The 11067-nt window shown below is 39.3% G+C and overlaps 1 protein-coding gene across 4 annotated transcripts; it reads right to left on the bottom strand.

Moving 5' to 3' along the window:
• Positions 1 to 8010: 8010 nt before the first annotated feature.
• Positions 8011 to 10786, bottom strand: LOC107623776 (UBP1-associated proteins 1A). Of its 4 annotated transcripts, none has more exons than XR_015907367.1 (6): positions 9903 to 10473; positions 9674 to 9803; positions 9382 to 9502; positions 9224 to 9263; positions 8742 to 9131; positions 8011 to 8525 (listed from the first exon to the last, which is right to left on the bottom strand). XR_015907367.1 is itself a non-coding variant. In XM_016326146.3 (6 exons), exons 1-6 carry the CDS (start codon positions 10113 to 10115, stop codon positions 8443 to 8445), a joined length of 801 nt encoding a protein of 266 aa, XP_016181632.1. In that variant the 5' UTR covers positions 10116 to 10786; the 3' UTR covers positions 8011 to 8442. The 4 variants fall into 4 exon arrangements, 2 of the variants coding, with proteins under 2 accessions (XP_016181632.1, XP_016181633.1); XM_016326146.3 differs by having other exon boundaries at positions 8921 to 9134; positions 9903 to 10786; XM_016326147.3 differs by having other exon boundaries at positions 8921 to 9131; positions 9903 to 10646.
• Positions 10787 to 11067: the final 281 nt, after the last annotated feature.

The following is an 11067-nucleotide window of genomic DNA, read 5'->3' as shown; positions in this document are numbered from 1 at the left end:
AGTAGTCGATCTCCATGGGAGATCGTGAAGCCGCTAGGAGTATAATCTCCTAAGGTTTGTTGCATTCCAAGTTCTCGGTATCTCCTTCCCGCCTAGCCTCTCCAACTTATACGCCCTTTTGCTTAGTACTTCTTTCACTCTGTAGGGAGCCTCCCAATTGAGGGAGAGCTTCCCTTCTCAAGGGGTCGGTGGATCGATATCTTTACGTTGTAGCACCAAGTCACCTTCCTCAAACCTTCTATTTTGGACTTTATGGTTGTAGCGCAGTGCTAACCTCTGCTTCAGTGCCATTTCTGACAAGTAGGCCATCTCTTTAGTCTTGTCTATCAAGTCCTTCTCAACTGCTTCATCGCTTCCCCCAAGGAACAACCTTGGGCTCGGTTCCCCTATTTCCACGGGGATCACCGCATCCACACTGTAAGTAAGCCATAAGGAAGTCTCTCCAGTAGAAGATTGCAGTGTTGTTCTATGGGACCACAAAACCGAAGCTAACTCGTCTGCCCAGGAGCCCTTTCTTTAATCCAAGCACTTCTTCAGCCCACTTAGAATGATCTTGTTTGATGCCTTGGCTTACCCATTGTTCTAAGGGTGTTCTACGAACGAGAACTTTTGTTTGATTTCAAGGCTTAACAGGAACTCTCCAAACTTTTTATCAAAAAGTTATGTTTCGTTATCCGACACCACGACCTCCAGAATTCTAAACCTTGTGATCACCTACCTCCAAAGGAATTTTTGGCAGTTCACGGATGATATGCTTGCCAAGGGTTCAGCCTCCACCCATTTGGTGTAATAATCTATGACTACAATTAGATACTAGACTTGTCTTGGGGCCATCGGGAAAGGGTCCAGCAGATCGACTCCCATTGTGAGAAGGGTCGTGAGGCCAGGACGGAGCTTAGCTCTTCTACCATTGTGTTGTGAAAGTTCGCATTTTCTTGGCACCTTCTGCTCTTCTTAACAAACTCTCAAACATTAACCACCATGGAGGGCTAATAATAGCCAGCTCTAACGAGCTTCCGAGCTAAGGATTTCCCTCCAATGTGGTGTCCACAATACCCCTCATGTACTTTTTCTTAGGACATACTTTGTCTGATCCCGCAAGCACTTCAGCAAGGGTTGGTTGAGCCCTCTTTTTTATAGTTTCCCTTGCACCACTGTGTATTTGGTGGCCTCTTTTCTTACAACCTTGGCTTCTTCTTCGTTCCCCGGCAAATGTCCTTCCTCAATAAAATGCTGGATCGGATCAATCCAAGAGGAATTTTCCTCTTGAACTTGAACCAAGCACCGGGTTACCGATGGTTCCCTTATCAGGCCTTGGATAAGAGACCGGTTTCCTGTCCCTGGCTTGGTGCTCGCCAACTTTGACAAGAGATCTGCTTTGGCATTTCTTTCCCTGAGCACATGCTAGACGACGACCTCTTCAAACTCTTTGCGTAGCTGCTTGGTCCTTTTCAAGTATCTTTGCAGCAATGGGTCCTGGGCTTCGTATGTGCCGTTCACCTAGGCTGTCACGACTTGTGAGTCGCTGTTGACCTCAAACTTCAATTCCCCAACCTCTTTGGCCAGCAATAGGCCTCTTATCATAGCTTCGTATTCAGCTTGGTTATTAGAGATCAAAAACTCGAATTTAATAGACTGCTTGTAAGTCACGCCTTTCGAGTTCTCTAATATGATCCTCGTTCCTTTAAACGGTTAGTTGGAGTTTCCGCCCATGTGGAGTTTTCACCATGTGCCTGGTACTTCAAGAGCATTGCCCGTCACCTCAACCAAGAAATCCACCATTTCTTGTGATTTGATGGCGTGTCGGGGTTTATATTGGATATCGTACTAAGACAATTCTACTGTCCAAGTCATCATTCGCCCTGCCAGGTCAGGCTTTTGTAATATTTGTCAGATCGCCTAATTGGTTCTAAGTGTAATCAGGTGACCCTAAAAATATTACCTTAACCTCCGAGATGAGATTAATAGGGTAAAAGCCAGTTTTTCTAGCCTTGTTTACCTCAGCTTCACACCCTGGAGCACCTTACTTATGAAATATACAGGTTGTTGTTGCTTGCTCTCTTCTCGGGCCAAGACAGCCACCATGGCCTCTTCTGTGACCGCTAGATATAGGTACAAGGGCTCCCTTTCTTTTGGTTTCCCGAGAACCGATGGCCCTGATAGGATTTTCTTGAAATAGTTGAAAGCTTTTTCACAGGATAGGGTCCACTCAAAAGCCATCCCTTTTTTCATTAAATTAAAGAAAGGTAGCGCTTTAACTGCCGACGTGCCGAGAAAATGGGACAAGGCTATCAACCTCCCTGTTAACCTTTGCACGTCCTTCATGCATCCAGGGCTTGCCATGCAAAGAACGGCTTCACACTTGTCCGAGTTAGCTTCTATCCCCGTCTGGGTGATCATGAACCCCAGAAATTTCCCTGCTTCTATGCAAATGCGCATTTCAGGGGGTTCAGCCTCATGTTGTGCTTTCCGAGCGAGTTAAAGATGACCTTTAGGTCAGTTACTAGGCTTCTCGATTTGGCCGTCTTCACCATCATATCATCGACATAGACCTCTACCGACTTGCCTATGTGATCCCTAAACACCTTATTCATCAGCCTTTGATATGTGGTCCCTGCGTTTTTCAGACCAAACGGTATGACCTTGTAACAATACGTCCCCTCTGGCATTATGAATGCTGTCTTGTCTTTCGGGCATGTCTTGTTAAGGTCTGAATAATCGACACACATTCTCAACTTTCTATTTGCTTTTCTCACAAGGACTACATTTGATAGTCATGTTGAGTAGTTGAGTTCTCAAATGAAACTGGCTTCCAACAAGCTAGCCGTTTGAATGGCTACCTCGCATGCTCTTTTCAGCGACATCTTCCTCCTTCTTTGTGCCATAGGATCTGCTTTCGAACTCATGGCCAAACGGTGTGACATAAAGTCCAGGTCAGTCCCAGTTCCTGGCATGTCGACTGGGGTCTAGGCAAAGAGATTCCCATTAGCACGGATGACATCAATCAAAGGTCCTTTTAACTCATGAGGGAGGTTACGGTTTATGAATGTAAACTTGTCCTCCGTTTCCCCTACCCAGAACTTCTCTAGGTCACCTTGTGGTTCGGTTCTCGAGTGCTCGTCAACCCTGGCATCCAGGTCCACCAAGAACACCCTAGGCACCTCCATAGATTTCTTCCTCAACGTTAAGCCAGCGTTGTCGCAAGCAACCGCCATTTCTAGGTCTCCTCAGACCACTCCCACCGACCCGTCGTCTGCCACAAACCTCTTGTCAATAACTTCGTGCAAATAACTACCAACAATTTGTTGATAGTTCTCCTTCCAAGGATGACGTCATATGCCATAGAGTCCATCAAGATCACAAACTCAGCCATTGCAGACTTCTTTCTTGCCCCGGAACCCACACAGATCGATAGCACGATAGATCCATCGGGCTTGATATAGTTGTCACCCAACCCCCACGACCCCATGATAATGGTCCCTGCGGTCGATTTCTTTGAGGCCTAGGGCATCAAACACATTTTGGAACACGATGTTCGAATCAGCCCCTGTGTCGATCAAAATTCGCTTAACTAGACCGGTCTTCCGGGAGGTTGTCACACCAACGATCTCCAGGGCCAAAGGATATCTCGGAATGCTCTTTGGCATCTTTCTTTGCCACAGATCTTAACATTGGTGGGGTGTCTCTACCAACCACTACGTTCACCACCACCGTTGGAGTCGTGCCTGGGTTCTCGGGAGGATCTTGTCTTGGCTTCACAATTCGTCTCCAATCCTCTTTAGAGCGTTCTTTCTCCCTCCTCCTCTCGGATAGCCTGCTCCAACCCATCCTTCAGATTGAAACAATCTTGGGTCTTGTGCCCAAAGCCCTTATGGTAATCGCAATAAAGGTTCTTGTTCCCCCTGTCCAATCTTTCAATTGTCTTGGTTTGGCTAGGATGCCTTTGTCTGCTGTCTATTGGTAAACTTCTACTACAGGAGCCGTCAACGGGGTGTAGTTCGTAAACTTGCCCACACGGGGAAACGACTTGTACGGTATCTCGGATGTTGCTTCTCTTGGTACCTCCCTTGGCTTCTCAGGGTTACTAGCTTGATGAGCTGGCAGGACGGCTAGCTGCCATTTGTTAGCGGCCACCACCTGGCTGACTTCTTCATCATTGATGTACTCTCTAGCCACGCTTTGTCTTTCTTGCATTGTCTAGACAAGTTTTATGGTTAGATGCTTCCTGAAGTCTTCGTTCAACAGGCTGTTAGTGAGGCGCAAACTGGCCACAGAGTCCGTGAGGCAGTCAATTTCTAGACACTCATCATTAAATTGGTCCAGATACTTCCTTGTTAGTTTGCCGATGCATTGGGTCACCTCCAATAGGTTGATCGGCTACTTTTCTTTGGCAATTCAGGTGGTGAACTGTGCGAGAAACTTTTAAGGAGATATCCGCAAAGGCCATGATGGACCCTTGTGGTAAGGAGTTGAACCAACGTATCGCCGGCCCCGCGAGGGTCACTAGAAATACAGGACATTTGATCGTCTTTCCTACAACTTCCAGGTTCATCCTGGCCTCAAAGACCGTGATGTGCTCTTGCGGGTCTTTGGTGCCATCATACCTCATGTCTGTTGGCTTGTCAAAATTCTTAGGTAAGAGAACTTTGAGGATGGAGGAGTGAAAAGGAGTTGCGCCAATCACTACAGGATCTCGGCGTTTCCTTTTCCTCTCCTCCCTGTGTTCCCGGCTTCTCGACTTGTCGCATGAGTAAGGAAACTGGGTTCGACCGTCAGTTTGGTCGTGCCCGTTGTCCTCCTCTCCCTGGTGCCTTTCTCCCAACCTCCTTATGGAGACCAGGTGCGAGAATGACTAGGCCGGGGCTCAATGCGCGAGCCATTATTACAGCTAACCTCGGGGTTGTAGCGATCCCTCGTGGCCAACTCTCTCACCAAATTTTGGACTCTATGCCCGAGCTCCTGCATGATCTCGGAGATATCGCTGTCGGTACTACCGAATGGACGCTTCTTTGGAGATTGATCTCGGGAAGGGTCTTGGTCAGAGGGAATTTTTGAGCTCCTCTGAGAAGTCTCTGGGCTCACTCTGCTCATGAGCTGACCCCCAGGACGTTCGGTGCCTCCACCTTCCTCTCGTACCTACTTGGGACAAGGAATGTGTTTTATCTTCTGCTTGCGTTAGGTCCCTGCAGACGGCGTCATTGTTTGTCAGTTCATTGACTCGTTTGGTTGAGTGGAATGGTTGGCGGTGAGAAGCGGGACCTGAGAGCGCTTGGCGCGGAAAAGGATGTCGTCCACGAATGTCGGTAGGTCAGCAGGTGGGGCCACCTGCAAGGACACTCCGATGCTAAAGTAAGCGTCTGTACGAAAATGCAGTTAATTAGGATAAGTGTGTGACGTACCTTCTCAGAGGGAATTTTTGGGCTCCTCTGAGAAGTCTCTGAGCTCACTCTGCTCATGAGCTGACCCCCAGGACGTTCGGTGCCTCCTCCTTCCTCTCGTACCTACTTGGGACAAGGAATGTGTTTTATCTTCTGCCTACGTCAGGTCCCTGCAGACGGCGTCATTGTTCGTCAGTTCATTGACTCGTTTGGTTGAGTGGAACGGTTGGTGGTGAGAAGCTGGACCTGAGAGCGCTCGGCGCGGAAAAGGATGTCGTCCACGAATGTCGGTTGGTCAGTATGTGGAGTTAGCTGCAAGGACACTCCGATGTTAAAGTAAACGTCTGTACGAAAATACGGTTAATTAGGATAAGTGTGTAACGTACCTTGAAAGATGGATAGGTTCCTCCTTTTTTATACCTTGTACTCGAATGGACCCTTTCATTTGGGTCCATTCGCCTGAAAGCTTCCGTCAGTCCAGGTCTTCCCTAAAAAATGGTATAACGCATGGGTCAATTTAGTTTATACAGATCAAAAATCCAACAAATCAATAATCTGCCGAATGGACCTCCAGTCTTTATTGAGCTGGGCAGAACACCACGTATCATTGACGTTGGAATTGTTCAGGCACCATGTTCCTTCCAATGCACCATCGGGTTGCATAATTTATGTGTGATGTAAGAACTAAAAGCATATAAGAATATCTAATAAAGTGAATAATGCAAAAGTATATATGATAAAATAAAATAAATCTTCTTCGTACGAATTTGCTTGGATATTATTAAATTATTTAAAAAAATTAATAAAAAACTTTTTTATTTTTTAATGTATTTAAAAAATTTTTAATAATAAAAATAAAAATATTTAAAAAAAATATCTCCATTTAAAAGTTATAAACGTACATTTTTTTTATAAAAAAAATTTTATTTTAAAAAAAATATTTTTAACATAATAAATAAAAAAAATAATTTTATAATTATATTCAAATATAATTGATAAATAATGAAATATTTTTATATAAAATATCTAAACATCAAATTATTTTTATTTTTTTAAAAAATTACTTAAAAAAATATTTTTTTTAAGAGGAGTGTTGTTACACATACAAGTCATTTTTATTTACAAGTCTTACAAGTTGTGCCTAACACGCGCGCTACTGAACCATCTTCGCGTGTTTCATCTTCGTTTCCTTTTTTACGAAGAAGAAGAAGCACGGAGAAAGAAGAAGAAGAAAAAGAGGCACAAAAAAAAACGTGAAAACGGCGTGAATATAAATGACTTGTATGATTTGTATGGAAAATCGTTCTCTCTTTGCCTTCGATCTCCTTCTGTTTTTTTTTTTATTTTCATGGTTTTTGAAATCAAGTTTTGAAATTGTTTTGAAGATGATGGAACTTCAGAAATACACCCGAACGATTACAAAAATATACCCAAACGATTACAGAAATACATCCAAAGGATTATAGAAATACACCCAAACAGTTACAGAAATAAACCAAACGATTACGGAAATACACCCAAAAGATTACAGAAATATACCCAAATGATTTAAGAAATACACCTAAAGGATTTAAGAAATACACCCAATATAGGGGGAGACAGTATATTTCTTTTTGAAATCTTTTAATGTTTTGCTGGTTAAGGATTAGGCACATGACAAAGACAATCTAGAAAAAAATATCTAGAAGAACAGTAAAACAGTACCTTAAATAATGTTTCTTCGTTTTTTCTGGTGATTTTGATGAAGGAGAAAGAGAAAACAAAAAGAGGAGAAGAAATTTCAATAAAAAAAGAGGGAGGAAGATGTGGTGTTGATGACGATGATAACGAGAGAGAAAAATTACGAAAAAGAAGAAAAAGAGACACGGAGAAAGAAAAAGAAGAAGAGGAAGAGGAAGCATGGAGAAAGAAGAAAAAGAAAAAGAGACACACAAAAAAATGTAAAATGGCGTGAATATAAATAACTTGTATGACTTGTATTGAAAATCACTTGTATATAGAGAATTACTTTTTTTTTTAAACTAACCTAAACAAACTCATATATCCGAAGAAATTACTATGTGAAATTGATTTTTTATAGTAAGTCTTTGGTAGCATTTTTCTCTTGTCATCTTATCTTATCGCGACTAATTAGAAGCGATATTTTTGAAGTTTGAGATCCCCTATAAGCGCAACAAAAATAAAAATGATACGCAACAAATAAATAATTTCTCTTACAAAATACAAAATAAATAACCTTTTTTAATTTTTAAAAATTATTTTAGCTTGCCAAAAGAGATGATCCTATTCAATTCATATCTGGTCCCTTCGAATTTCTCACGGGTTAGATGCAATTGTTGGATTTTCAAAATAATGGTCAATCTTTTATATCAATTTTAAATGGACTTGATCCTAAAACTTGGTTACACGTCTCGTATAAAGAGATACAATTGTTAAGGAACAAAGGACAAAATTGCTGATATTACTACTTCAAGTTTAGTTCAGCTAACCCAAAAAGAAATATAATATTTATACGCTTAAAAGTAGGTGTGTTCTTTATAAACACTTAAACACAATTTGTGTGTGAAAATCTGGATATTAATAATGAACCGGTCACACTAAAATTACAGAGTAGGAGGGTAGAGAAAAAAAATTTAGATGTTCAAAAATAATTTCTGAATAAAAGTAAGTATAACAAATAAGCGAACATCTAGTTTTCTTTTTTAATCTATATATATAGCCTAGCAGGATTCCCATGTTGGAAAAAAAAATGAAAATTGAAAAAAGGACAAATGCTGATGAATGAATACTGTGCATCATAATTATCAAAGTTAAAAAAAATTAAAGACATTAAAACAAATCCATGATTTCATAATTTCATCAGTAACTGGCCTCTAAGATCACCTGTTCCATGGATGAAAAATTATCTCAGAACGTTATTTTGGTTGTTATGGCATCTTTTTTGGTTAAACCATTCTCCTTCATTGGTCATGTGATGTCTTTGCAGCTTTCTGGTTTATTGAGCAGTGTCGTTTTGCTTTTTGGTTCTGGTCAGTTCATAGAATCTCATCATGAAAACTTAACCTCAAGATGATGATTTCTGTTCTTGTTGTGATCCTAGTACTCCTCCTCCTCCTCCTCCTGCGTCTACAGTTCCTGTTATTAATCCTGCTTCAAAATTCAGTGTGCACAATCAACTTAGAATCTAGTCAAAATTTTGGAAAATTTGTTTATACCTATGTTTGCACAAATACAACTACTATTAAATTAAATATAATGCGGTAATATATGCAAATATAAGGGTAGCCCAGTGCAGAAGCATCTTGCGTTAACGCAGGGTTCAAAAAAAGCTGCACCTAATGGGTGTAATATCTGTAGCCTAACCTGATAATTATATCAGTGGCTGTTTTTACCGCTTGAACCCGTAACCTTCAAGAAATTAAAGAAATTCAAAGTAGTAGCTAATGCCGCATATATATGTGACTAAAATTATTGAAGCATTTGTGCAACGTATATAGGTTTGTGCAATAAAACAGAAATTATGGCACAGTTGGATACTAAACCAGTGGTAGAAATTGATGAAGAAGCTGAAATAGGTTCTGATGAAGCAACAGTAGGTGTGAACTCCTGAGGTGACATATCAGGGAATTGTGTCTTTTTCACATAAGCTGTTGTTGGAACAAATTGATGCCTACTTAGCCCATAAATTGGTTGGTAATATGCTGGTAACCAACGAAATGGAAAGTGTTGTCCACCATATGCATTATAGTAATTCTGCTGAATAACAAAACAAAAAGGATTTAAGATAAAAAGGATTTGAGAGTTGTTGTAATAAACAAAAAATTCTCTAAGCTAAGATAACAAACCATTTCATATACTTCTTGTTGGGGTGGGTAACCTGGATACCTGAATGTTGAAGGGAAACTTTTCAATTAGAATATATTATGATAAATAAAATAAATTGCTGAATTTAATTGGTCAGATATTTACATTTTCCTAATTACAAGATATATAATTTATTTACCTGTAGGGTGGATAAGGAAATGTATACTGTGGAATATGCTGATTATAACAAGTGGATGTTCCTTGATGAACTGGAATTGGTGCTGTATTCCAAGAAGGGCTACTGAATTTTTGTCTAGTAGCTGCAACATTATTTAAAAAATAAATAAAAAAAAGATGAATGAAACTGAACAACCTTATTAGCAATCATAAACATGTTTGCTTTGGTTGCATGCAAGAAATTCAGGCCAAGTTGAAGAGAACTATATCAAGAAAAACTAGATTTTAAACAAAAGAAGTGAGAAATTAAACACCTGTCATAGATGATGGATCAATTTTTTGTGCACCAAGAGATGCAAGATTACAATTAGCCCTCCTTCCATCTATCACAGGATATGGATTCTGACAAGCCCTTATTGCAGAATTTGGGTCCTTGAATGTAACCTTTAAAGAACCAAAAATAAATAAATAACTAAAAATCAGAGACTAATTAAAGGGATGAGATAAGAATAACTATGTGGAAATGGGGTGTTAAGATTTTACAAAGCCATATCCTTTTGATCTTCCAGAGTTTCTGTCAGTGATGACAACAGCTTCTAAGATCTCTCCAAACTGATCAAAATAACGTTTGAGAGTGTCTCTTTTTGTTTCCCAAGCCAAGCCTCCAACAAAGATCTTGGTATAGGTTGTGTCACCAATTACATGTTTGGCAGTGTTTGGATTCATCAACATCTTGTTCTGCCTCGGCTGTGACATGTGATGAATTCACTTCACAAAATCACCTCAAGTACCAAACAACACTTAGGATTCCCAGAATAAAAAAAAAAAAAAAAAAACCCAGACTGGAAAAGATGATGAAAAAGTCAGAATAGCCGTTTGGTTGGTTGTAAAGTATAAACAGCGAAACAAATTCAATGATATCAAATCAACCAACGAAGGGAAACAAATCTTTCCATCAAACATGTGCTGTGCAATCTTCTTCTTCTTACTCTTAGTGATTCTCGTTCATTCTAGCGAGGAAAAGAAAAGACACTACTCGATTTTCATACTCAATGTTTCCTCAGATTCCACAACAAAGATTCCCTTAACAAGAAACTTAATAATGACTAGTAACAAAGCGTTGATATTAAATAAAAATGTTTTAACGAAGTGGTAAAAAAGCATAGATAGGGGGAAAATAAAAATCATACTAAAAAACAAAAAAGAGAAAATCAATTATTTATGCAAAATTTGTGCATATCATGATGTAGAAGAGTAACTTGGAAAGTTGGCAAAATGACAACAGGTGGAGCAAGAAAACATGTAAAATAAAATAAATAGTACGGTGAATTTTTTTGTATTATTACATATGCAGAGAGCGTAAATTCTACTCATGCCATTAGCAATAAAAAAAAAATAAAAAATATCAGACCTTTTTTATTTACTATGTATTTATTTGAGAAAACTTTAAAATTAAACGAAAATTATATTTATTTTAAAAAATTTTTGAGAGACAACATTGTAGAATCAACATTACAACCAATAATCAATATAAAAAAAAAATCATAAATTTATAAAAAAATTATTTAAAATTCAAATAAAAAATCTAAAATTCAAACTTAATAAAATCTTATTTTTTGTAGGTTTAACAATATTAACTAAAATTAACTTCTATAACATTAACTTTTAGCATTATTTTTTATTTATTATAATAGAGTCGAAAAATGTC

The sequence above is a fragment of the Arachis ipaensis genome, chromosome B10 (genome assembly GCF_059453495.1).
Source record: "Arachis ipaensis isolate K30076 ecotype BB chromosome B10, ASM5945349v1, whole genome shotgun sequence".
In the NCBI taxonomy this organism is placed as follows: domain Eukaryota; kingdom Viridiplantae; phylum Streptophyta; class Magnoliopsida; order Fabales; family Fabaceae; genus Arachis; species Arachis ipaensis.
Note: the sequence above shows the minus strand (reverse complement) of the source record. Positions and strands in the feature narration are given on the sequence as shown.